This window comes from Lichenostomus cassidix, chromosome 3 (genome assembly GCF_008360975.1).
Source record: "Lichenostomus cassidix isolate B80296 chromosome 3, HeHo_3.0, whole genome shotgun sequence".
Classification (NCBI taxonomy): Eukaryota; Metazoa; Chordata; class Aves; order Passeriformes; family Meliphagidae; genus Lichenostomus; species Lichenostomus cassidix.
This window is the reverse complement of record NC_139483.1, coordinates 68,988,773-69,015,621: the sequence shown is the minus strand read 5'-3', so window position 1 is coordinate 69,015,621 and position 26,849 is coordinate 68,988,773. Positions and strand designations below refer to the sequence as shown.

At 45.3% G+C, this 26,849-nt stretch overlaps 1 protein-coding gene and 1 long non-coding RNA gene across 9 annotated transcripts in view; one reads left to right on the top strand and one right to left on the bottom strand.

Annotated features, from left to right (window-relative positions):
• PRDM1 (PR/SET domain 1) overlaps window positions 1-26,849 on the top strand; it is a 102,015-nt gene that overhangs the window by 71,955 nt on the left and 3,211 nt on the right. For 4 of the 8 annotated variants that reach the window (XM_085056250.1, XM_085056252.1, XM_085056253.1 and 1 more), the window contains 5 exons: window positions 7,096-7,344; window positions 13,845-13,964; window positions 17,036-17,288; window positions 24,955-26,063; window positions 26,365-26,493. In XM_085056250.1, coding sequence (XP_084912376.1) covers window positions 7,162-7,344; window positions 13,845-13,964; window positions 17,036-17,288; window positions 24,955-26,063; window positions 26,365-26,493 — 1,794 coding nt within the window. In that variant the 5' untranslated portion in view covers window positions 7,096-7,161. Of the gene's footprint in view, window positions 1-5,404; window positions 5,575-6,334; window positions 6,841-6,881; window positions 7,345-10,865; window positions 11,097-13,844; window positions 13,965-17,035; window positions 17,289-24,954; window positions 26,064-26,364; window positions 26,494-26,849 lie in introns of those variants that run through there. The other 4 variants (XM_085056254.1, XM_085056251.1, XM_085056247.1 and 1 more) reach the window with 4 other exon arrangements.
• Window positions 131-5,639, bottom strand: LOC146439967 (uncharacterized). Its single transcript, XR_014850993.1, has 2 exons — window positions 5,504-5,639; window positions 131-4,713 (listed from the first exon to the last, which is right to left on the bottom strand). It is a non-coding gene; the product is annotated as an uncharacterized LOC146439967 (long non-coding RNA).

Here is a 26,849-nt window from a genome sequence, read left to right as displayed (position 1 = left end):
ATACCTCTAATGGACTCTCTATTGTGGGATTATCTCTCCTAAGGACAATGTATTTCTTAAAACTAGTTGTTTTGGGAGAGGGAGAAAAAAAAAGAAAAAAAAAGTAGCTGCAGCCCTCGGTTTGTTGGTCTTTTATTTTTTTTCCCCTCTCTGGTTTGTCACATTTGCAGGAAGTAGCTGAGAGCCCAGTGTTGCTCTTCTGTCAGCAGCGCTATTCCTCCAGGGGAACTGATAGATACCTATTGAACATTAACCCCCTTTGCTCCACCTTCCCCAACGAGCTCCTCCAGAAACAATAGCTGGTTGATAAAGAGCAGATAAGCAAGGACACCCGGCTTAAGAATCTCTCTGCTATCTTTATTTTAAAAGCTTTCCTGGGTTTTGCAAAGTAAACATTACAACATTTTAAGAAGGATAAGGTGTCAACTATTTAATGAGAAGTTGTGTTTAATAGCAGAGGAATTCTTCCCTCCCCCAGCCAACACACAGGTATGAAAAGACTGTTATTTCACCACCCTGGGGTAGGAGAGGTGGAGAAATTACAACTGTACTCTTAGAAGCTTTAAAAGTGGTCCTTCAGCCCAACCCTTCCAGGATCCCTAATCAGCTCTAAACATACAGTCACTATTTTGAATCCTTTGGTCCTCAGTGCACGGTAGTCACATTGCTGGATCTGTGATAATCTGTGGGTAAATATTTTCATTTCCACCACATGCACTTTGTCATGGTGTGTTGCTGTTGTTTTCGTTAATCTGTTTTGAAATGCGCTCTGTGGCCAGCTCTTTGTCTGAGAAAAGTGGCGTGGTTCCACCCATGGATCTTGCCCTCTTTCTGCTGTGTTCATCAGCTCCAGGAGATTGGGCAGCCCAGAGAGTATCTGACATGACAACCGAATTGTGCAGGAGCACAGTCTGAAGTTTCCCAAATGTTCCTATCACCGTGTCTTACCAGGCTGGTTGAGGAGAGAATACCCTAAAAAGTGTCGTGACTGCCAAGTTGGGAAGAGACATGAAAGTTGAAATAATACAATTAATTTTCAGATGGCTTCATTATTGCAGCTTGTTGTAAGCTTGTTATGGGGCTGATGTCTGAAATATTCACAGGAGTGAGCCTTCTAATGTATGTATGCCATCCCATCCCATCCCTCCTCCGTGACAATCTGGAAATCAGCCTGTTTTAAATGAGAATTTTCCAAAGCACACCCTTTTTACAGTCCTCTTGTCACCAGTAAGGTTGAAAAGTAGTTGGAATGGGTAGGTCTGTCATTCATTCTTTTTTAGACTCAGTTACAATGGACAGAATATTCAAAAGTCCAGGTTTGGGATGTGAAAGGTTGAATTTGTGCTCAGGTTTTCTTGTCCAGATGAACTTGTGTTGGTAGAAACATGCAAAGACAATAGAAGTGTTGTTATATGGGCTCTTGACTGCCATCCCTACCTTTCCCAAGACCACCACTGCTCAGAAGTGTGATGGGAAGGCTGATGGTAGCCAAGAACCTGTGGTCCACCTTCTCAAAAAGCCTTCTTGCCCTCCTGACAGCCTCAGCTCCATCTTCTCAAACTCAAGCCTCAACAAGAGGAAAAGGCTGAAGCTTAGTTCTGACTTCTGTGCGCTGTGAGAATGTTTTTATTCCATTGGAGGAGAATTGTTTTGGCTTATTCATACATCATCTGAGCAGTATTTTAATAAGGCCTAGTGGGAAACAAAAAGGGATATGGCATTTTAGTTTGACTCCTTTTTTCTCTTTTTAAGGAAAATTTCTCGAGAGGATAAATCAACAGAAACCAAAAGTGATGTTAAGGCTTGCACTAGGCAGTAGCTGAGAATGCAGCCAAAAGATCTGCTCTTGGTATTGCACAGCCGAGACAAAAAAAAACGTTTGGCATTTGGAAGTGCTACGAGGCAATGACCAGGGTGCTCTGTAATTACAGGCAGTCCCTGAAAGCTGCATGTGTTAATTCAAAAGCCTCCTGGCTATAGCACACACCACCCCAAATGCCCTTGCAAAAACCTTCTTGTAGATTCAAGTGCAATTTTAATTTCTCTCCTTATAGGCAATACCAGCTGAAGTTGTTTAGGGCATACAAAGCCTCTGAGATCATATCTGAAGCCCATAGGCAGTGTTTTGCAAAGGTCAGGCCAGTCTGTGAGAAGAGGGCTGTAACTTTTCCTGTTGCAAAGTCACTGAAGTGTGCTGGGGCTCTCTCTTTCCCTTGAATCTGACAGCAGCCATGTTTTCAAAAACGTGGCCCCAAAACATGAGTGCATATCAGAACTTGAAAGCAAGCTCTTCTAGGAGTTTGATTTCTCAATTGGCTTTTAAAAGATGCACAGTCGTGCAACTACATCATGTACCTTCTCCAAGTAATGACCACAACTGGTCCCCAAATGTTTACCAGCACAAGGATGCCTACATGCAGGAAGTGGGAAATGGGGGTGGGTCTGGTAGTTACTCTTGATGTGGTCAATCTGCCACTGACCTTGTTTGGGGAAGGGGAGGATGTGAAAATGAGATTCTCCTTTAATCTCTTGTGTGCATTTTATCTGCCCTCCAACTTTTTAAAGAAATTTCATCTATTAGAGCCAGCTCTCTTCCCTCCTTCTTCCCCTTACAATTACAGCAGGCGCAGGGAGAACAGCAGCAGTGGCAGCTGAGTTGAGCAGGCTTGTTGTTGAGCTGAAGTGGTGATAGCATCAAAGGAAATGGATGGGGATTTCTGAGATCAGAGCTGTTACGGCCATTCATGATTTGTTGCCAGGCTGAAAGCTGCTGCAGAGAGAGCTGCCTGAGAAATGCTGATTAATACAGTGATTGAGGTTTTCTATGAGCGAGAAGGAAAAAATTAAAATATGACTAAAAATGTTCTTTCTGAAATGAACAACATTTTGAGATTGCACATTCCAGACAATAGCAGCTACTGGTACAAACGATTTCTATAAAAGAGCAGAAAACTTCTGGTTGAACACGGCATCTTTTTATGTTTCTCACTTAAGGAGGAAGGTCAGAAGGTCAGTCTATATATTTCTTTAATGGCATAGTTTCCTTTGTGATTCTTACTTTAGTACACATTCTTAACAATTTGTTTCTGTCTCTTTTTCTTGATAAACTTAGTTTTATTCCAGATCAGGCACTGTTAGGGTGGATCTGCACATCAGCAAAACCCCTTCTCTTGCACTAAGGTAGTTCTGGGCTCAGCTTCACTGAGGCACCTGGAGCTAATTTTGGGATAGCCTCAGAGCGTGCCACAGAGCTATTTGAAGTCTATAGGCTTCATAGGCTGTGCTCACCTCCCCAGGCTCCAGGGATAGAACCACACTGACCTGGGATATTGGCATCCTCCTGATGAATATTTCACTTCATCTGATGTGATCTGATCTAATCTCTGCTTCCTCTTGTTTTCCAGCCCAAAAAAAGCATTCTCAGTTCCTTGAAAAGCAGATTTGCCTTTTTTCCTGCTCTCTTTCACATTAAGAAGATCAGTCCCTGAAGGAAACACATCAACCCTTTCTTCTTGTCCCCCCCTCCTCCCCTTTTTTGTTTTTCTTTCAAGCTAACAGGGAAGTGAAAAGCTCTGAAACAGCTGCCTCTCAGAGTGAGACTATTTTTCGGTAAAATAATCACCTTCAGTATGACTACATTGTTTTTCTGTTCTATGCAGTGTGACTCAGCATCAGTTAATTAACCCAATCAAGTAGGCCGGATTTCTCTCCTTTAATGAATGGTTCTTCCTACTTCAGAGCCTTCCTAGACCTCATTTTGGATGTGCCTCAGTTTTACAGGGTATATCCAATTACATTTATATCCTTCTGCCCCAGTGCTCGGGCCACCTCTCTTGTGGAATTACACTGTGGTGGCAGTTCAGCCAGGACACTCACTTGCGAGCAGTTGCCCTACTTAGGTCTGCTGCCACGAGCTGTCCTGCGTTAGCGCATACGGAAGGTCTTTACACAGATATGCTATTCTCAGCATCGCAGGCCGAAAATGGCAAGTAATCCTTTCCACACGTCTTTTTATCAGTGGGAGGAGGAGCAGGTTAAGGGAAAGGGGTTTGTGTATGTCTGTCAGAGAGACAGACAGGCACCCGATTGCATAAACCTGCTTCCCCCCCACCCGCTTTCTCCCTTTTTCCTGTGAAGAAATACATAACACTGAGATCACCCTAAAATATAAGTGCATGTATGTTTAGAAGAAGAATGTGAAACTAGCTGCCACGTAAAGTGCCAGGGAATTGAGGAGAAATATGCTTGCAGACGTGTGAGAAGAAGGAAAAGTAGTAGAGTTGCCTCACAGTGAAGCAGCTAGCATTTGTTCTGGGCTGTGGATGGCTATAAATGGAATTGCGCATCACCGTTCCTCTGAGCCCGAGGACGCCTCGCTGAAGAGACAGGACCACTGAAGGAAGTAAGGCATCTGGTTGTTTTGTAATGAGAAGCAGGAATGCTCTTAATAATAAACAAACAGGACATTGTATGCCATCATCACAGGATGTCCTTCCTTCAGCCAGCATGCTGACTTGGGTCGGAGGAAAAAAAATTGGGTGCCGGGATCTGCTGATTGCTCTACCAATCCTCCTTCCATCAGCAGTGTGTTCCTGGATGGGTGCTCACATCTTGCCCCTTGCAAGATCCGTGCTCGTTTCCTTACCGCGCTGCGAAAGGGGCATCGGGTTTGGAAACGCTGCGTGCCGGATCCTGCTGCTGTGAGCTTCCCTGCTGTTACCAAGGGAAAAGGGGAAGGTTTTGTTTAAGGGAAGAAACAGAAATGTTTTTCCCAGTTCATTTTACAGGCACTGATTAGAAAGAGACTCGTGAAAGGGATAAAAAAATCAAAACTCTGAAACTCCCAAATTTGTCACTGCTGTGATTGTTGAGGTTCGGGAGCAAGCGCTTTGAATCGAGTTTTAATCAATATTCTGGAACTTGGGAATAATTCTAGTTGGTATTTTTGTAAAGCTCTATCAAGTCAAACTGCGGAAGAACGAAAGCGGGCACGTATTGAACTCCGGAGTTTAAAAATAGCACGGAAAACAGATTTCTAGTAAAAGCTGCCTCAGGTGCGCTCTCCGCGAAGCGCCGCGGTGCCCGCCCACCCGGCAGATCCAGGCGGCGGGGCAGCGCTGCGGCTCTCCCAGCTGACGCGCGGGGCCGAAAGGGAGCGGGGAAAAAAAAATAAAATAATAACAGTGATGTAAAAAAGCCCAACGCGGGTGGGCTGGGCGGGGCAGGGTCCGCAGGTAGGGCCCACCTCCCGCGCTGTGAGAGGGGCCGGCGGAGGGAGGGAGGGGCCGGTGCGTGAGCGCGGGCGGGCGGGCGGGCGAGCGGCGGGCGGGCCGGGGCGAGCGGAGCGCGCGGCTGTGGCAGGCGGCCCCCCAGCGTTCCCCAGCGGCAAGAGCAGCAGCACCTGTGACAGCCGGGGGAGGGAGGAGCGGGAGGGGAGCGGCGGCTGGAGGTGTGAGTCAGTCTCCCGGGGACCCGGCCGCTGGAAGGAAGGAGAAATGTTTACTCTGTAGAGATGAGCCAGGTTTGCCGCCGCCGGTGGGCTTCGGTGTGGAAACGCGCGCGGACTCTGCCCCGGTAAGGAGCGCGATGCCGTCCCCTCTTTCACCCCCGTCTCCGCCTCTCCGGCTCCTGCTTCTCGCCCGCCCCGGCGCCCGCGGGACGGAGCAAAAGTTTCCTCGTCGCTTCTCCCGGATCGGGAGCGCTCCTCTGATCGGCATTAACCCTTCCGCTCCGCCGCGCAGCTGTCACACCGCCACCCGCCGCCCGAGTTTCGCTGTTCGTCCTCTGTCTCCCTTCAACGCCGAGGGTCCGGCGCTGTCGCGCTGCTCGCCTCGACCGCGGTCAGGACGGGGCGCGGGGCTGGTCCCGAGACGGCGGCGGTCGCGGGGGGGCTGTGTATTGTGTATTGATTGCCGCGACCCCCGCCGCAGCCTCTTCGGGCGGCTCGGCTGTGCCTCCCGGGAGGGCCGGTCCCGGGGGGGCGCTGGGGGTGTCCCCCGAACCCACAGTCAGTCAGCCCTTAACCTCTTTCTCGGAAGATTGTGCGCTTTCAGTCTTCGTGTTTCGTTTTTCCCGGAGGAGGGGTGTGAATTTCATAGTAGCTGCGGATCCAAAAAGGAAAAATGAAAGGATTTTACGCCGGGTTGAGCGTCATTCCCAGCTACCGGCGTAGGCTCACATTTTGGTTCCTCATGAACCTTATGGAAAGAGCCCGACCCTAATACCTGTTCTAAGATAGGTTTGATAACAGTGCTTCTGTCCTGAACAGACAGAGGGGATGAAGGACTTGCTGAAACTGTCCTGCTAGGCTTGTATCTACTACTTTGAGATAGTAATTCTAGGAGGTACCATAAAAATCAAAAGGGATATAATAACTTCTTTAAAATTATTTATGTTATTTATTTCCCCTGCTCCTTTTCTGGTTTGACCGCCAAGAACATGTTCCAGTGCTTTGTGCAGGGCTGCTGCTGCTACAGTGATGCTGGCAGGATGTCGGCTTTCTCAGCCTTCCATGCCAAAGGATAAGGGGACGTCAGGAGGAGGCGGGGGGGCCAGGTTGTTTTGAAAGTTGTTTGTGTGTTGAAAGCCGGTGGGAAAGTTCAGGCTTCCCCATTTGGAAGAGGCAAGGCTGGGTTCCGCTCTTCCAACATGCGCTTTCCATTTTTAGCTTCATTCAGACGCAGACAGCAGTTCCTTTCCTCTTCCTCTCCTTGTTTGTGTGACACTTTTGAGGCAGCTTTTCCACAGGCGACTAAGTGGTCTCGCGGCCATGACCCCACATTTTCTTCAGCACGGAATATTCTTTTCTCTCTGAAGCATTAAGGAAAGGGTCTGAAAAAGGTAAAGTGGTTGTCAGCCTAGGGATTTTCTCCTCTTTGTTTTTGTTCCCTCATTACTACCGAGGCTGGTATTTTAAGGCGCTGCTTCAGTCAGAGCAGCTTCGTTTACACTGCTTTTTGGCTATTACTCAACTGTACCAACTATCCTGCATACGCTTTTAAAGTGTCACAGACTACTGTATTAGTCACACTGTATCAACGGAAACCACAACACTGAAGGACAATGAGGATTAAAGGCTGTTTTCTTTTTTTCCAGGCTCCTACACAGTGTAGCTCGGACGCTGTGAGTTTCAAGAATCTGGTGAAAGGGAGAGAGTGGACAATGAAAATGGACATGGAGGATGCTGACATGACTCTGTGGACAGAGGCTGATTTTGAAGAGAAGTGCACATATATTGTAAATGATCACCCGCTGGATCCCAGTGCCGATGGAGGCACCCTAACTCAGGCAGAGGCTTCCTTGCCAAGGAACTTGACTTTCAAATATGCATCTAACTGCAAAGAGGTAAGCGGCAGTGCTCTGGGGAAGGTTGGAGTCAGACAAGCCAAATCACGGCGCTTTGGAAAGTGTGTGCTCACCCTGTCTTTGATTCTTTAGCATACACACACACACCCTACCAACAACAACAAATGCTGCCCGCTGGCTTTTAATATGGGACCCTAATAACTCCTTTAAGAAACTGTGTGCTGGTCATCTGTTGTGTAATATTTTCACAGAAAATCGCAGCCAACCTATCCCTGAAACTGGTTCTGTACCAATTCGCAAACAGTTAAATTTTCACACAATTTGAACAGCATCTGAATAAGCATATTTAAACTGTGGGGTAGTTCTTCGTGCCAATTTCTAGGCTGCTGTTTGCCAGGACCATTCATTGCCTCTGGCTCAGAGATTAAAGTGCCTCGGTTGTCCAATAAATAGCTTTAAAAAAGTAAAGGGGAAAAAAAATTCCTGGAAATGTGTTTAATTATTTCTTTTTGTTTTTCCTGTAGTTATGAAATTGCTTTATTCTTTTCGTGAGCTTGTTGTATTCCCGACTTCCTAAATTCTTAAAAAATCTGGCATGTCAGTTAAGGAAGTAATGGCAGAACTGTAGCAAGCTTGACAGAAGGGTGGCCATAGCTTAAATTAACTTTTGTTTATCTGGGACAGTATCTTCACCGGTAGCTAGACGTGCGAGTCTGTCCTATCCTTGTCCCTGGAGTGGGTACATTCTTTGTTGTTGTTTCAGAAGGGCTGGAAAGAAATGAGCCTGGATGAGCAATTTGGTTTTGTGTTTACTCCTTCATATAGAGTAGCTATTATAGCTAGGTGTGATGTTCGGTAGCGTAACAACCCAGGGGACAACCCTTCATTTCTCCTTGTGCTGAGACTTGTGGTATAGCAACTATTACCTGTGCTTCTGCTTTGGCTAAACATACTGACCACAGAGCTGAAAAGAAGAGGTACACTCATCCATGCCTATCAAATATTTCCTTCCAGAGCAGGTACTGTTTAATCCTGCGTTCAGAAATAGGGCCAGACCCCCAACTGAAGGGTGTTGACACAGTGGAATTTAGCTTGGCAGTGCCTAATAGAGTGCACAAGTAGGTTTGGTAAGAGGTGAAAGCTAAATTCTGCTTAAAATCACTCTTCCCATCTGCCCTGCCCTGCAGAACTTTGGCAGAAAAAAGGTTGTGCTCCAGAAAAAAAGTGTAAAACCTTTGTGTTATTGCATTGTTAGATAGGTCTTAGTTTGGCATGAAGAGGGAAATAAAAGCTGTGACTCTGCCACGGGATACAGGAGGATTTCTTGGTTGAAGGATGAGCTTGCAGTGTGACATCTCGAGTCAGTCCTCGGTGGCTGGCTGATGACTGATTGGCTGCTGAGGCTGCTTGCTCTCTCTGCCCCTGTTGAGTCCTGCTGCTGCGGCTGGAGACATCCAAAGAGCTTTCAAAATTCCCAGCACTGTGTTTGGAAACCCCAAGGTGTAATTTCCTTTTCCCCTAGCTCAGGTCAGTGAATCAGGAGGATTGCTGCTATCTCTGTCTAAGAGGTGGGGGGAGAGAGAAGTTGTTGAAAGATTGCTGGTTCTTTCTTGTAAATTGTGACCCGTGCAGCTCCCTGCTAGTAGGAGTCTGAATATAGGACATCCTCCTTTTGTTCTCCAAAGCTCCCCCCGGTCTTTCATTCGTGCTGAATTGCACCTACCCTAAGGAGCAATAGGAGCTTTTGAACCCTGACTATCTTTAAGGTAGCTCTGGAAGAAAGGGCCCATATGATGTGCTCTTTTACACACCTTCTGTGAAGGCTATTCTCGAGTGAATGTATGGACAGGTCTCTCATTTGCTACTCACCCACAGGGTGAAGTAGTTGTAAGTGGCATAATCCACTTGTGTTCTAGCAGTTTCTGATGTGAAACACTGTATTTTTTTTTTCTGTCTCCCTTCCAAGATTGATTTTGTTTAGTGGGGTCAGGACTGGGTGCATGTGTTGCTTTTGCATGTTGATGTTTGTGGGCCAGTGAGGGAGCCTGATTCTGGTTTTGACCTCATGGAAAACCACTGGAGTCCTGACAGTTCAGTAGGGTGGGTTTTTTTCACTTGCAAAATGATGAGGCAAGACTTCGGGGGATGTATGCGTGCGTGTGTGTTTGCCAGTAGGTTTCAGATGTGAGCTGTCTTCATTGTTAACTTTGGGGAGAGCTGTGGCTTCATCTGGTTGAGAGTTTTAAATGCTGAGTCAGTTTATTGCCAAAAAAACATACATAATATATCGCTTGTGAAATGTTAATACTGTCATGATTAGATCATGAGATCCTAGCACTGTCACGATTAGTATTATATCTCTGGCTAGAGCAGGAAAAGTACTGCGTGCCTGCTTAGGAGGGAGGAAGTACAGCCGCTGCTGTTTGGGGAGGATTTTTCTGTATCTTTTCCTTGCATACTTTGTGGAGCTCCTCTTTAAAGGTTTATGCAATTTGCAAGGGAGCCCATGACACGTCATCATACTTTTGTTTATTCTTGGATCTTGATCAGGGACTTTTCTGAAGAACACATTTTTTGTTGTGAGTTCACACAATGTGTCAGCATTTTAAAAAATGAATTACTACTGCTCATAATATTTTAGGCTGTTAGATTTACTTGAAGTCATTTATTTTTTTCTATGCGTGAATTATTTATCCTTTCCTCCAGTTTTGGCAGTTGTGAAAAAATGATGAAATGTGATGTCGGGTTCATGCTCTAGAAGGCCATATGTGAATGATCTCTTCATGCAGACATTGTAAAACATTTTCTTTCAATAATCTTCCCTTTAGTCTCGGTACTTAAATCCCAAACAGCCCTTCTTCATATAAAGTGACAGTTACTTCGCTGTCCGGAATACTGCTAGTGTCTCATCCCGGTCTGTGAAGTTTGACAGGAGAAAACATATCTCGGCTAACCACCCATTACTGTTGCATATCTCTGATAAGGCCATTTCTTAGAGACAGAGCCTGAATCAGTGATTTTGGTGAAAGCAGTGATTTTGAGCTGTTATGAACTGTGCTTCACTGACCTCAGACACTTGCTCTCCCCTGTTTCTTGTATTTATTTCTGATATGACCACCGATGAAGCCATCTGAAAGCATTCTATTTGGTGGCATCACTTTTAGAAAGCTGGTCACTGAACAAAGGAGTAAAAAATACGTAGCTATAGAACGAGTAGTTAAAAAAAATTAAAATCAGTGTTATTCCAGGACACATGATGGCCCTCCCTATTTGTGTGTGGCGAATGCTGCTCTTTTAATGAAGCCAGTAAGAGTTTGTTCGGTATTTTGGATTTTTTAAGCAGCTTAGTGGTCCCACTGCAAAATACCCTGCCCTTGCAGAATTAGCAGGAGTCGTTGTTTACTTCAGCGCCCTCTCCCCAAACAAAGATGCGGGAGCGTTGATCTTCCAAAGCGCCGTCTCAGATCAGACTTGGGACCGAAGCGCATCCGCCCGATGTCCGGGGGCCGCGGGCAGGCCGGGATGTGCTGCCCGGGCCAGGCGGGCCCCAGGCGTGCCCGGCCCCCGTTGCTGCATTAGGACCCTGGTCAGTTCCAGGGCCGCCGCCGGCCCCGGGCTCCCCCCGCCGGGCCCGCCCGCCCCGCCGGCCGCCGCGCTGTCCCCGCCCGGGCGCCGCTCGCCGCCAGCCCCGCTCGGGCAGGGCTGACGCGGGCTGCACCTTCCTGCTGGAAATGCCGCTCTGCTGAGAGGAGGGACGCGGCGGAGGGCTGGGAGCTTTGAAGGGAGAAGGGGTAAGCGCCCGTGGAGAGGAGCTGGCGGGGGAAGCAGCGCGGGGCTGCCGTGAGGCGAGGGCCGGGCTCCGCAGGCAGCGCCGGGCGGCGGCGGCAGACGGGCTCCGCTTTGGGGGAGCGCGCCCTCGCCGGGCTCCCCGCGCCTCCCGGCGTGGGCTCCCCGCCGAGCGGAGCGCAGCGCAGCGCTGGAGGACACCTGGCGGACAGAGCTCCGAAGTGTCGCTCCGGCACAGCCCTCCGGTAGCCCGCGGGCGGCTCACCCCCGGCTCCGGACCCGGAGCTGCGCCGCTGTCCTGCTTGCCCGCACTCGGCAGCTCTCTGCTTCCTGGCCTCTTCTTAAGCCGCCTCCCCTAAGGTGCGAGCGGGGCAGGAGCTCCTTTTGGCTGCGGCGGGGGGCTGCCGGCTGCCTAGAGCCAGGCTGCCTTGGCACCGCTGGCACCCTTCTCCTGGAGGGTGCCTCGCATCGACCTCAGCAGCTGAGCTTGTGAGGGAACAGCAGCGGCCGAGAATTACTGACCAGAAAGCCACCGTCAGTTAAAAGTCATCTGGATAGCTTTATAGTCTGGTTTAGCAAAACTTCAGTGTTGGCACACACAGATGTGCAGAACCTCTTCTGCCAAATTCTGATGGGTACAGGATGAGACATCGTCTTTGCTTCTCCCCTGGCACAGCTGAACACAAATGCTCTCTGTAAGGTGGATATCAAAAAGTATCTGTTGTGTCATAGACTGTTTCAAGTTGACTAGTTCAAGGAGTGATTTCTAGAGATTCTAAGAATTTCATTAAATTAAGGCCATGATATTTTTAAAACCATGAAAAATCTCAAGCTATCATACAGTAAAACTGGTAGGGTGTGCTTGTAGCTGGGTTGTGAACTTTTCTTGAGAGGGCAGATGGATGTAAATGAAGATATATAGGGAAAATGAGAAGAACATCTGCCTTTTTCAGCTCTCTATGAGACATGTACAAGTGAGACAAAAATAAAACTGAGCCACTGAGCTTGTTTCAGCATATGGTAGGTGTAGGAAAATTTCTGGAAGTCCCTCTTCTCTCTCTCTTTAGTCCAGATGCACAGATCAATGGAGCATTTAACTACCTCTCATGTTGATGTTTTAATTTTTTCTTTGTAGTGTGCTGAAGCACATGTTGAAATGCAAACGAGTACAAACAGCCACCATGTACACCCAGCAATCTGTTTCCAGGTGATTCCTTGGATCCATGGCTGTTATTTGTCCCCTTTATTTTGACATTTAACATGAAGCTATGCTAGGTGTTCATTCTTTACTGGGATTTTTAATCTTGACCAGTACATAGGCAAGGATTTCTCTGTTTGCCTCTCACTTATACATTAAGGGTCATACAGTGTAAAAAAATGTAGCATAAGAAAATCAGAAGGCTTAGATGATTTGTGAAGTGCTGTCTACATACAGTCCAGGGTTTTTACCACCCTTTGCTGAGAAGGCCTGTTAAAAGAAATAGAAAAGCTCACTGAAGTGAGCTATCTGTAGGGTCTGATGAGTGCTAATCTGCTTTGTTAAGGACTTTGATTCCTTGTGGGGTACAGACAGCAGTAATCCCAGCTCTCCATCTTCCTCAACTACTTCTGCTGTTCCTGTCTTGTTCTGAAATCCTGGAGAGCAAAAAGACAAGTGGCAAGATGTGTGAAGGGGATATGTTTAATACATTTTGCCATGAGATTTGGTTATAATTCCAAATGAGTGCGCTTTTTACCTTCTTTTTTTTCCACTATCTGAGCAGCAGGATCAATCTTCCAAAGGCTTGGGGTTTTTGGTTTACAAAATTTTTGGTTTTCTAACATTGTTTGGATACATTAAATTTAAGAAGATTGGTGAGAAACAGAGAGACAAAACCAATAACTCAGCAGTGTTTTGCAAAGGGTTACTCCAAGGCACGTTCTTCTGAATAATGATGAATTGCTTCCTGATTTGTGGTCAGTGACTTTTTTTGGTATAATTACTGTCAAGAAGGAAGCTGAACAACTAGAGTACATTTCTTAGACCTAGCATAGTGGAGCATTTTCTTCAAAACCCTTACACCTTTTTTTGACCAAACCCACTTGATATATGTTACCAGAACTGATGATTCCTTTTTGTACGAGAAGGTGACCTGTGAGTACATGTCCCAGAGCCATTTCATATTCTGTTTTATATACCACTGTATGCTGGAAAGAGAACTCTAGGTTGTCTTTTTTTTTTTTTTTTTTGTGTTCTCCTTTTAGCTATCAGGGCGGGTATACAGCAGCAAATGGAGGGGGGTGGAGGGTGGTTTCATTTTGATCTGGAGGAGCAGTCATTCCAGTTCCTAGCTTATTAGAAAAGCAAGCTGTGCAGCACTGAAGTGATTGATAGATATTGCATATTTTTGTTTGCTGGAACTAGACTTTTGGGGGTTGCCTTTGATAGAAAAAATAACTTCTGAAGATATTTGACAGTCTCTGTACATTTTGCCTACTCTTTCTTCTTGTAAATGTATTTCCACAAAGCACATTTTTAAGGTAGTATTCACCATTGGCTTGCATATGTCTTGGTAAAATGCTACTACCTAACAAAGCTGGCCGTATTGTAACCAACAAGGTTGTTAATTTATTTGTTTCTGTTTTGCTGACTTGTCAAAAAAAATTTCTTGCATTGTTTGCTTTACCTCGTTACATTTGGGGAACAGGGGAGAAGAGGAAGACTTCTCATTTTCTACTGGCAGTGGACTGATCCTGTGCTGCTCTTCTTGTAGGTCACTGGAGTTATAAGCAAAGAGTACATCCCAAAAGGAACACGCTTCGGACCCCTGGTAGGAGAGATCTATACCAGTGATACAGTTCCCAAGAATGCGAACAGAAAATACTTTTGGCGGGTAAGCAGGAAAAAACAGCACCACGTTGTTGCAGTAAGCAGATCACTAAATGAGTACGGCTGAGAAGCTGGGTCACTTCCTGCTGTGTGATGCAGGGGACGACCTCTGTATGTGGCCAGGCACAAACAGGGCCAGTGGGTGAATTAAGCTGAGTAAAAGCCTGGCTGTCTTGGATGTAGGGATTGTGTGGTTGGAGAGAGCAATGGAGACGCACAGCCCTTTCTGGCTCTGTCTTCCAAAATGTATCAGTGTGTGATTCTGTAAAGAAATCATCCTGCTGCTTGCTGTAAGGGCAGGTTATTTTGCATTATTTTCACAGCGGAAAGTCACTTTAATTTATGCAAGTATTATATCATTGATTTTCCCCACTATGAAGAAGCTGTGAAAGTGCTGCATAAACTTCCTCTCTGGAATTATGTGACATTTTTTCCTGTGTCTCATACAGAGCTGCTATAACACAGTGGTGGTAGTCTTCATTCAAGCCATGATTTTTTTATAGTCCTCCTCAGAATTGTTAAAAGAGCAGCTCATGGATCTTAGGAAAAGGAAAAGAGACAAACACCAGAGGTGGTGCCTAATCTGTAATCCATAGTGTAAGATGGAAGGGAGCAGCAGCCAATAGGCTTTGGCTTGGGCAGTCTGTGCTGGGGAATATGCTTCCAGTTTATCAGTTGACATAATGCTCATTTTCCTTATAGCCCCATTATTAATTGTTAGAGAACATTCCTTCAGCCCCATCTCATTCCATGGATTTGTTTTGCTGCCTTCTAGCCATGTAGGTTGTGTCTAAATCCGTGGATTTGGGACTGTGTCCAAGCCTCTGTGCTCAGGTGTCTGCCTGCCTTAGTAATATTCCAGCCTCACATCCAGGTGAAACCCAGGGCATGCACCAGCATTCCCCTTTCTTCCTACCTAATTGAATCATTTTGGTTTTCTCAAATCATCTTTGTACAATGTAATACAGCATTGCACAGGCAGTTGTTTGCATGAGCGTTTTTACAGAGCAGGCAACTGTTTTCACAATAACGAGGCCACAAAATGTTTCTTTTGGCTGAAATTTTTGGGTGCTTGTGTCCAGTATAGGAAGAGACCAGTGTGCTAGCCCTGCCCCACCAGTTGTTCATAAGACAGCAGACCCAGGGAAGAGGGGCTGCTAGCCATCTTGCAGGACTTCATGCCTACATTGCAGTGAGAAAGATGACATCATTCTCATGATATGATTTTAAGCCTTAATGCAGAGGGATCCTCAGAAATAATATCCAAGGAGCCATCTAAGCATCATTAAATTCCCTGTTATAATCTCTTGATTCATTCAAGACAGACCGCTGCACTGAAAATTAATTCCTTCCTAGGGGTCTGACACAGGCTTGCATATGCAAAGGAAATTGTGGGAGATAACTTCCCACATGTTATTAAAGGCATCCTGGGCTCGCTGGCAGGAGCGGGAACATCTGCTCGGCGCCCGGGGACGCTGCCTGCGCCCTGCCCGCGCAGGGGAGCGAGGCCGCCGGCCCGCGTCATTTCTGGGAACCGCGCCGTGACTCAGCACATCTGGTCGCGCCTTCCCCAGAATAGGTGGGAGCCTGGTGGGTGCCTCTGCCGGGGAGTCGGAGCCGTGGCCCTGACGTGGGAGCGGTGGAGGGCTGGTTTGGGAAGTGGTGGCAGGCGTCAAGCGCCAGAGCCCCGCGTTCCTGGAAGTTTGCGAGCCGGGGTGAGCAGAGAAACCCGAAGGCTCCTCTTGATGAAGCACAACTCGCCCGGCTCCCTTCCATTTTCTCATAACAAACACACCGCAAAATCTCTCGCAAGCTGCTTTGATGAGGCCACATGTATTTCCCCCTTCTCAGTTTACAGGAAGTTACTCTTAAAGAAAGTGATTCTGGTGTTTACGGCCCGCGTTAAAGGGCCAGCCCGCCTGGCCTCTCCCTGCCCGCCCGGCTCCAGGCAGCACAGGAGGGTCCCGGCCGGGGGGCGCTGCCCAGCCAGGGAGGTGCGAGAAACTGGTGTGGGCACACGGGTAGGAACACCCTGAGGGGTGTTTTCCCCCTGAGATAAGCTCTGTCTCCCCTTTGGAAAGGCATTTCCTGCTCAGGGAGGTTGTTGCTGGTGCAAGCTGCTCCCACTTCAAGGTCTGGCTTTTGCTTTGTCATCTGTTTTGAGAAAGCCAGGAGCCCTATTTCATCCAGCACAGAGCTAGTTCCCCGTGAGAGTAAGCAGTGTGTTTTTAACAAATATGTTTTCTATATTTCTCTTGATTTTTTTTTTCAATAATTATCTTATTATTACAATTTCAAGAAACAGTAGCTTCTGTTAGTGATGGGAACTTCTTTCTCCCGAAACTGCTGTGCAGTTTTCAGAGTCATGTTTTCTTGCCCCTCTGCAGACAAGTCAGAACATGTCCCTTGGTAGGAAGAGTGACTTCTCATGGGCTAACCCCTCTCTAGGTCTTCCTTCAGTTAGGGCAGGTGAATTTCATCTTTGCCTCACCCAGCCCTCCTACAAAAGGGTTACAGTTCAACTATGAGCAAGTGTTGCTTTAGGACTCTGGGAGGTGGAGAATGTTTGCATAGTTTAAGCCTTTGGGTGGAGGTGGTAGGAAACTGCAAGTACAGAGGCCATAGAAAGAGGCGAGAAGGACTCTGACGTAGCACAGTCAGTCAGTCTTATACACAGGTGACTCAAAGCATTAATGCAAGCATGCACTCAGACCTGCAGTCATCAGCATCACCCACTTGTTGATCAGAGCACCAGGAAAAGGACTCTAAGGTAGACTGTACACACACAGTACAGGGAGTACTCTGCATTTCAGATTTTGAGTCTTGTTTTCCCAAGCTAACCGAGACACAGGCTAAGATGAAATGGAAAAGGTGACTGTGGACTTGTCTTTGAATACCTTGTTGTAGTTGGAAGGGCAGGAACACGGCTTGGACTCTTGCTTCAGTAGGATCTGCTCATTAAAAAAAAAAAAATGCAGCTTATCTTTTTTCCCCTTGGACTCTGTACATACATGCTGCATATTGTGCCTATATATAAATATGTATATATTCATAAGCACTTCCTCTCTATTCCAGATCTATTCAAGTGGTGAACTTCACCACTTCATTGATGGATTTAACGAGGACAAGAGCAACTGGATGCGTTATGTAAACCCTGGCTACTCTGTTCAGGAGCAGAACTTGGCTGCTTGTCAGAATGGAATGAACATCTACTTCTATACCATCAAGCCCATCCCTGCCAACCAAGAGCTGCTTGTGTGGTATTGCCGAGACTTTGCAGAGAGGCTGCACTACCCCTCCTCCAGAGAGCTGACAATGATGAACCTCAGTAAGTGGATTACAGTATAAACAAGGAATGCTAGTAATGTCTCTTCTGCCTGTACATTCTAATAATAAGTTGTATAATTATACAGCTGCATCATCTGTTGTGTCATTGGAGGTAGCTTGGAGTGGAAAAGGGGAATTAAAAAACCCAATACAAGAGAATGAGTTGAAATGTGCCTGTTGAAATGTAAAGAGATTATAAAATCTGAGCAGTTGCTTGTTTACAATCTGAGTCTCATCTGATGAAATTCTGGACAGACAACCTGACCTCTGTCTTCCTAACCATAGCTCTTGGTTCCCTCTCAGACTTTCCAATTTCAGATCTCACAGTGTGTTGAGCAAAAGTCTGCTTTGATAACATATACTAAAAGCTGTCCAGTCATGCTCCCGAAGGGCTGCCCTCCCTGTACCAGGAAGTGGCAATGTGCCATGACTCTGTCTAGGTGTCTGACAAAATACATGTTTACTGCATAGTGCACTTTGAGCCTTACATCTACACTTACCTTACGGGAGCAAACCTCCTGTGGTCTTCTCATCTGGTTACTTGTGTTTTAAGCTCTGTGTACTTTGTCCCTATTTCTTGGCTTTATATTGCAGCTTTCATTTTCTGTTAAAAAATAATAGCACTGGTAGCAGATGGAAGAGGTGTTTCCAGGAGTTCATGTATTCCTCTGTGGTTTCTTATGATTTCCAGCATTGGTGCTTTACTTCTCGCTTAATCACTGCCTGACACCTCACCCAGAGTGCCTCCTAGAGAAGGAAAGATTCTTGCTGACTTTTCAGTGGACTCTTGGGCTGCTTCCCCTCCTGCTGCTGCTCCAAGACAGAGCAGAGCATTTTTTTGTCCTTCTGCCAGTGACTACACTGAAACTTGAAGGGAAAACTGCAAGCAAGACCTTTTTTTCTCTTTTTTTACATAGAAAGGACTATTTACGGTTATTTGGCAACAAGGGGTGGGTTATAAAATATCAGTGTTACTTTGGGGATCATTAGAGCTAAAATGTCATCCTGTATCATAAAAATGATATCACACATTCAGATTAATCAAAAGTACATCTGTCCTCTGTGGATGTCGTCCTTTCACTAGTTTTTTGTCTGTCCTTACAAATTAATAGGAGATAACTTCTTGTCTCTTAACAGCAGAGGGAAGAGAGGGACGGAATGTCTTAAGCAGCTGTATTCTCTATTCAGAAATTATCTCACTGTTTCTGTCATCTTTGCACATATGCCATTTCACCACTCTCTGTGCAGTTTTATTTCCTGATACAGTGAACTGTTGACTTCTCAGTGGGGCCTGCAGGTGACATGAGACAGCAGCATCTAGGGTTCTGGTGGATGAGGAGTTTACGAAGATCTAGTCATGCACATTTGGCCAATAGCTAGGAGGATACACAAATGCAGGATCTGTTTCCTGCATCTGCTGCCACCTTAGGCTTCCTTGCAGAAGTAGCAATGAATGTATTTGCAAAGTGATTCTTACTTTAGTTACTCTTAATGAGGTCAAAACTAGGGGTGTCTGAACACTACAGAATAACTGATTTTAGTAAAAGCAGTAGGCTCAATACAAGGATTTAAAGGAATGGGAACCACAATTTTTGTAGTTCAGCCTTAACATTTGCAGTATTTCCAGATGCTGAGTTTGAAATAGGCATTCTTCTTTTTAAAGATAATTACGTTTAAACCGTTTAGAAATTTTACGTTAGCTCCTTCCACCTAAAGAAAATAGCAGTTCAGAAAATGAGAAAAACTTCTCATATGTTTTTTTTCTTTTCCCCTCATTCTTGTAACTGACACATTGAGGCCTACAGCCTGCAGTTGGGCCAGAAACCCTATAGGTACCGTAAGGGTTGAGGTTTTCTAAAGTTAGCCTTTTGAAAAGTGTGGAAAAAAATCCAGAAGTCTCCCAAAGATTTGCCAAAGTCCCTGTAGCAGTGGTGCAAGAAGGCGTGGTTTTTCCAGCATTAGTACTGGAACCAGATGAGCTTACTGTAAATGCCAGCACTATTTAGTTTTCTTCTGCTCCTTCCTCCCAGGCCACTAGTTAAATCTAAAATTAGAGACCTCATGCTGCCTCTCCAGCCTCTCTCTCTGTCACAAAGCCTGGCCAAGGTACCTGGGCACTGCATTCATCCATGTGTAAAGTACAGAGGGTTTGTCCCCAGTTTGCTGGCACCCTGCACCTGCTACAGATGTGGGGTGTTGGCCCATCAAATCATCTTAACACAGTCTTGCTTGAGGGGTCTCCCCCACCTGCTAGGAAGTCAGGAAAGTCCTCTCCAGCCAAATGGATTGCTAATAATTTGGTGTTTAAAGTGGCATGGCTTGCCTCAGATGAGTAGGTGAGCATCACCACCTGTCCCAGCTCATGGCTGTTGGTTTTTGCGCCCTCTGAAGAAGAGGGAGGGAAAATTGGGGTCCAGGTCCTGAGAAGCAGGCTGAAGTCAGGGCCTCCTCCCATGGCATACATGCTGGTGTGAGTGTGAGGCAGCCAGTGGCTGTGGTGTGTTGCACCCAAATCTCTCCCTTCACCGTGTCTTGGGTGTGCAGTGAGCACTAGTGCCCGTAGGAGGCTTTGGAAGAGTACCTTGGCTGGTTGCCCAGCCCACCACAGGAGAGGCCACCTGGGACACACACCTACAGAGACCTTCCAGTCTTGCCAGCTTAAAATACAGGCAGCTGCTTTAAGTGCCTCAAGGGTTTGGGGATCACAGCCTTGGAGTTCAGCACCTCAGTTCCTCTTTAAGCACCAGAGCAGGATGGGCCTCCGGGGAAAAATGTATCAGGGAATTTCTCTGGCTTTATTTCCTGTAATTAGTGGCCTCAAAAATGAGAGAACTACCACTTTAGAGCATAAATGTATTTACACGCCCACATGTAACATCTACTTGCCTCTGTAACAGCAAACTTTCAAATTAAAGGTAACTTCCCCAGCATTAGTTCATTTGTGCCGCAGAAGGAAAGCATCCAGATGCAAGACAGCAATTAGGCATGTACTTAGTTGTGGGTTTAACCCTGTCCTCTGTGTTTTCCTGAATTGGGGCCTTTGACCCAGTCCTTCAGACGCAGAGCACACACCTACCTTCATGGCCATGATTAGCTCTGAGTGGAGCTACGTAACTTCGAATGGATGTCAAAGTGCCTGCAAGGAGTTGCACAATAGTGGTAGAGGCAAAACTCTACATCATCCCAGCACTGGGAACTCAGTGTCACTTCAAACCATCCCCTTCTCCTTCCTGCCTGTTCTGAGGTCCCTGATGTTTTCTGTCAGGATTTGAAATGTCACCTTCAGATGGTGCCATTGTCCAGTAAACAGTTTTAAGTATGGTGGCACAAGATTTCTGCATTTTACTGAAAATAAGTTTTCAGTAATTTGTTAAATGTGCTTAACCTCATTCAACTGCTCTTTCAGATTGTCTTTTAGTCTGTGATATTTTATTAAGCAAAGACTGAGGAAATTTGATTTGGTGGCTCTGCGTAGTTCAGAATTTCATTCTTACCTGAACATGGGAGGATTATTTTGGGATGGAGGGGTGGAGAGGGTAACAGTTTAAAAAAACAAAACTAAACAACAAAAACCCAACAAAATCCAAACAATTGCATTGACTCAGGACATGACTACTTGATAATAATGTTCGTATATTGCAATCATATGATGCAACTTCCTGCTGCTCATGTCATGTTTGTCTCCTCTGTCAAGTACGGGCAGGTGACATCTTTTGGTCAAGCTTCAGAAAAAAAGTTCAAGTTGGGGGAAGACAATTTGCATATTCGGCAAAAATATTTGGCAATCTTTTTGTTTCATTAACAGGTTTAATGAGGCATTATTTTAAATGTTTCCGGTTCTGTGAAGGTTAACTTTTTAATACTTTTTTCTTAAATGCAATTTATTCTTCTCTTCTTCCTGCTGGCCCTGCCATGCTGGCCATTAGCTCAGCCCTGTCGCTCGCTTTCCCTTTTGTTTATGGGCAGTTTCACTTTCTGGTTTTGAAGCTTTTCTGTTTGGGTTGAGAGGAAACATCTGCACTTGCTTAAAAAAATGCCTCCTGGAATGTTCAAAAGGGCTCAGGAAAATGATTTTTAAATGATATGAAAGGTTGTCTTCACAAGACCAGAATTTGGGAGCTGAAGCTGACTTAATATTGAGAATTATTTGAAGGTTCCCTGAAGGACCTCTGAGCAAAAGTTTTCAAAGGCATGTCACACTGCTGTGGACACATTTAGAAAACAGATGATCAAATTATGTACTTCTAAATGTTGGTCTCCATTCTCATTTTGAGTGGAAACAGTCTTTGTTTTGCCCGCTTCACAACTTCGAGGTTCTCTTTCTACTAGCAAAAGAGGTGCTTAATTTAGATCGAAAATGTGAATCGGCATAATTAACCTCCACCACTCGAAGTGTTCAGTACCATCTCATTCCTGAAATTACTGTTGAAATTACTGTCTGCCTACAACCGTTTTTCAAGTTTTTAGAAAAAAACAGATCATTGTTATGTGAAATCTTTCTCAGGCTACAAGCTCAGGGCACAAGAACTGAGAGTAAAGGATATAGCTCTGCAGCAGTCTGTAGCTGGAACACCCACATTGGAGTGACTTCAGGCAGCTCCTCCACTCAAGTTTTATTAATACTTAAAAATAACAGGAGTTTTGTCCCTTTTCCTCTTGCACGCACTCACTAATCTCAGATCTGAGCAAATAATCTGTTGACCTCAGAAGTGGATCAGGCTCTTCAAGAGGCACGTCTGGAGGGGTTTTTTTTTTTTTTTTAATTCCACCTCCCCAGATCAGTAACTTAAAAATGCAGCTGTACCATTCTTGTTTTGTCATGAATCTTTTTTCTGTGTGTCTCTCTGACCACAGAAACTAGACAGATCTTGGAAGAGTATGTGCCTATATTTAGTGTGTGTGTGTGATGTGTGTGTATATGGTGGGGGGAAGAAATGCATTTCAAGAGTGAGAGGGAGACACTCTGATTGGTAAGAACTTAAATTTAAAATCACAAGTTCAAAAAAAATCTCTTTAACTTTGAAGTAGGGCTCCTTTAAGAGCAACAAGAAAGGTTGTAAACCTCTCAATCAGTTTCAGCCCTGGTTTAAATCCACCTTCGGTATAAAACTTAAGAACCTCTCCTTGGCCCCCGACATTACCTTCTCTTATTTTACACAGTGCTGACACACTTGTTTATGTTTTGATCTCTGTGGTGTTCCCAAGTGTCCCTTGTGCTCAGGTAATAAGGGAAAAAGCCAAGAGGGGATTTATGGACCAAAGATAGCTTACAAACTAAAGAGACCTGTCACAGTTAGACTTGAAAAGTATTTTCTAAATATCACAACTTCTGTCTACACATGGAAATGAGTAGGAACGAGGGCTTTACTGGGAAAATTCAGAAGGGAAGAAAAGAGCAATTATGTTTAGTCAGTCGAGAGAGCATGGGGTTCTTGCACAAAGAAAGTTACGATCTCTGCCTGAGCTTCCTTTCTGTTACTCCTGGGCTTGCTCCTGCGTGTAAGGCACGTACATCCCCACCCTCGTGTTTAACCTTGTGACTGTGGGAGCTATTCCTCCAGCTGAAGTGGCCCCAGTTTCTCTATCACTTTTCCAGCACCACCAGCGTTTCTCCTTCCTCTTCCCCTCCCCCTGGGTTTTTTCTTTAAAAGAGAAAAGTGTCAATTTGAACTTCCTGCTTGACAGACCCCACTGAGAAACTGATATGGGCCTGATAAGGTGGTATTTATTTATTTTTCCTGCTGCAGGGCTTCACAAGTCTCTCTTCCCACCCCTCGCCCAGCTTTCAATACTGCCTGGTCTTGATACTTCCCGATGCTGATAGTGTCACCAGGAATGTTTTCTTTGAGACACTGCTGTGGTGAAAGGCAGCTGATAAGAAGATGCAGATAATATTATCCACAGTGCCATTGCGGAGCTTCTTAAACCTAGTAGGACCTCCATGCTATGCCCAAAAATCTGGTTGACATTTAGAAAATGAGTTTCTAGTCCAGGAGTACAGACAAAATGACAAAAGAAAGTAGATGGTTTTTAAAGCCAGACAGCATGCTATTACTTTATTTTTGATACAGCTCTGCATTAAACTTTAGACACCAAGAGAAGTAATTGGGAAGCTGTCTGTGCACTTACGTGTGCACATGCTTGCTGGACAACACTTTTAAGTTTTATCATAAATATTTCACTTGAACTTAGCTGTGTTCAATTGCATTTCATTGCAGCTTAAAAATACACAATCTACTCACAAATCTCAAACTAAATTTGCTTGCTACTATTCTAATGCCATTTCAAAAAGGATGCTACTGTAAAGTGGGTTGCTGTAAGTAGGAGCATGCTTTGAAAGCAGCTGTTTTCTTGGATGCATTTAATAAATGGCTTCTTTGCCTTATAGGGTAATGTTGCCCAATGATAGACTCCATCAGGGTAGTGAATAGTGAAGCAAAGAATCTGTGTTGAAAGTGGCGTGGTCATTGCTTGTTCTCATGTTCCTCACTGGGTTCAGACAATCCTCCAAAAATCAGAAATAACTGTTTCTCACCTCAGATAGTGAAATAAGAACAGTCAGTCATGGAAGCAAAAATGTTTCTAAAGGACTGTGATGTTTTTGTGGTGTTGGCTTGTACCTCCTGATGGAAAGCCTTGCACTAACTAACCATGATTATGAAACCTTCCTGTAGTTTTTCCCCCTATAATAAAATATCTTACAAGGAATCCAGATTATGTAACAAAGATAAAGGCAGACTTGTTTTTCTACTGAAGACATCTTTCAGTGTGCTGTTAAGATTGTATTATGTCCAGATAGCGAGGTCTTTGAATACAAATAAATAGAGTATGTACTGAACTGAGATGGATGGATGCTAGCTTCTATTTCCTTCTAAATACATATTTCTTTTTCCTTTTTTTTTTAAGCACATTTCAACTTAAACTGGAGCCAACCAGTCTTACTTTCTTTTGCTTTGCTTCAGCATTTTTTTTATAAAGTACAGCTGTAAGCAGAGGAGTTTTGCATAGACTGAATGCCACAGAAATCTGCAGTAAATAGTGTGCTTTGTTGTAGATGTTCCTAAGCAGTATATTTAATGAGTAATGATCTGTTTACTGATGGAGAATACCTTCTCTTTGAAGAAGGCTTTCATCCTAGCCAGCCATGGTTTTTTTGGTACTGTAAGTAATTGAACTGGCTGGTGAAGTGACTGCTGCGGTTTGGCAAAACCCGATTTGTCATGCCTTGTTATTTTACTGAGGAACATTTCTGGGAGCTTGTGTTCTGCAAAGTCCTTCTGTTAAACCTGTATTGTGAACAAACACTCGTTAGCACATTTTTTAGAAATACAGCTTAAAGAGACATTCAGCAGCAAAGCTAGTCAAATTAAGGGGAAAGAAAGGTGAAATCAGTTTGCAGAGTGGAAACTGGCACTCTGCAAATGCATCATAATCCAGATCTGTATGTACTGGTTGGTATCCCTTAAATTAACAATGGTTTTTGCTAACACTTAATGCCAGCAGGCATTTCTTCACACAAAAATTATTTTCCTGGCAAGTTAAATGATTGGTCATCTCTGAGAGTAGCCCTTCCTTCCCACTAAAATTGTAGGAGTTAGATTTTGTTTTGAAAAGAGAGAATGCCAGTGGCATATCTAAATAATCATTACTTTGTCTTTGTATTTCAGCACAAACCCACATTAATCCAAAGCAGCACAGTGCTGATAAAGATGAGCTTTATCAGAAAAGCATCCCAAAGAAGGAGCACAGTGTGAAAGAAATCCTGAAAATGGAATCCAATCCTCCGAAAGGAAAAGACTTCTTTCAGACCAACATTTCACCAGTTACTCCAGAAAAAGACTTGGATGATTTACGTAAGAACTATAGCCCAGAGAGGTGTTTCTTCCCTCGAGTTGTCTACCCAATCCGACCTCACATTCCAGAAGACTATCTGAAAGCTTCCTTAGCATATGGCATGGACAGACCCAGCTACATTACTCACTCGCCCATCCAGGCATCTACTACACCAAGTCCTTCTGGGAGGAGCAGCCCAGACCAAAGTTTAAAAAGTTCAAGCCCTCACAGTAGTCCGGGGGTCACAGTTTCTCCTCTAGCACCAACTTCCCAAGAGCACAGAGAGCCATACTCTTACTTGAATGGATCGTATGGCTCAGAAGGATTGGGGTCTTACCCTGGATATGCACCACCTGGCCACCTCTCACCTGCCTTTCTGCCGTCCTATAACCCCCATTACCCCAAATTCCTGTTACCTCCATTCAATATGAGCTGTAATAACCTGAGCGCTTTGAACAATATCAATGGCATCAACAATTTCAACCTGTTCCCAAGGATGTATCCTCTTTATGGCAACCTTCTCAGTGGAGGCAGCCTTTCCCACCACATGCTGAACCCCACCACACTCCCCAGTTCATTGCCCAGTGAAGGAGGCCGTCGATTGCTGCAGCCTGATCATCCGAGAGACTTCCTCATACCAGCACCCAACAGTGCCTTCTCTATCACGGGCGCTGCTGCCAGCATGAAGGACAAGCCATGCAGCCCTACCAGCGGGTCCCCCACCGCTGGGACAGCAGCCAGTTCAGAACACATAATGCAACCTAAACCTACCTCAGTGGTGTTGGCTGCCACCGGCGGTGAAGAAGCCATGAATCTCATTAAAAGTAAGAGGAATGTGACCGGTTACAAAACCCTCCCATATCCACTGAAGAAGCAGAATGGGAAGATCAAGTACGAATGCAATGTTTGCTCCAAGACCTTTGGTCAGCTCTCCAATCTGAAGGTAGGCAGTGGAGAATAAGACAGGAGCCTTCTTTGAAGGCTCAGATTTCTCCCTGTAGATTTTCGAGGAAAAGTAGGGTCAGGCCTCCCTTGTTTGTTAGGCTGTTTATGTGTCTGGGCTTAATACAGCATCCCCCAGCAAGAAAGCGTGGTTGTGTGTTTTAAAACTGACGCCACCTAATTAACTAGATAACATTGTATTTTGGCAATGGGGCTCTTCCGCTGACTTTAGGAAACATCTGAAAACACTTTTGTTGTAGTACTGGAAACTGCAAATTGTTAATTGCTTTGTCTCTCCCTAGGTGCACCTCAGAGTACACAGCGGAGAGAGACCATTTAAATGCCAGACTTGCAATAAGGGCTTCACGCAGCTGGCCCACCTCCAGAAGCACTATCTGGTACACACAGGAGAAAAACCCCACGAGTGTCAGGTATGTAGCACACAGAGAGAGATGATTCCTTCTGAGGCCAAAGGGATGGCAGGGCTTTGCATACCCCACAGAGTGTGCCGGGAGGGCTGAGGGACAAGCCCTTGGCTGCTCAGGGCCAGAGTCTGCACCACAGCTGAGCCCAGCCCTGGTGCAGCAGTGTCTGTGAGACAGCATGATTGCCTGCATCCTGCTAGACCAACTGCCTGATACAGTTTTGCCATCAGCCACACTCAAAATGACATTCAGCAATATTTAAGTAAAAAAGGTGGGGATATTTTTGACTTTGTGAGAAAGTGTGAAGATACAGAAAGCTGCTGCTTCATCCTGCCATCTCCTCCTAGGTGTCTGTGATTTAA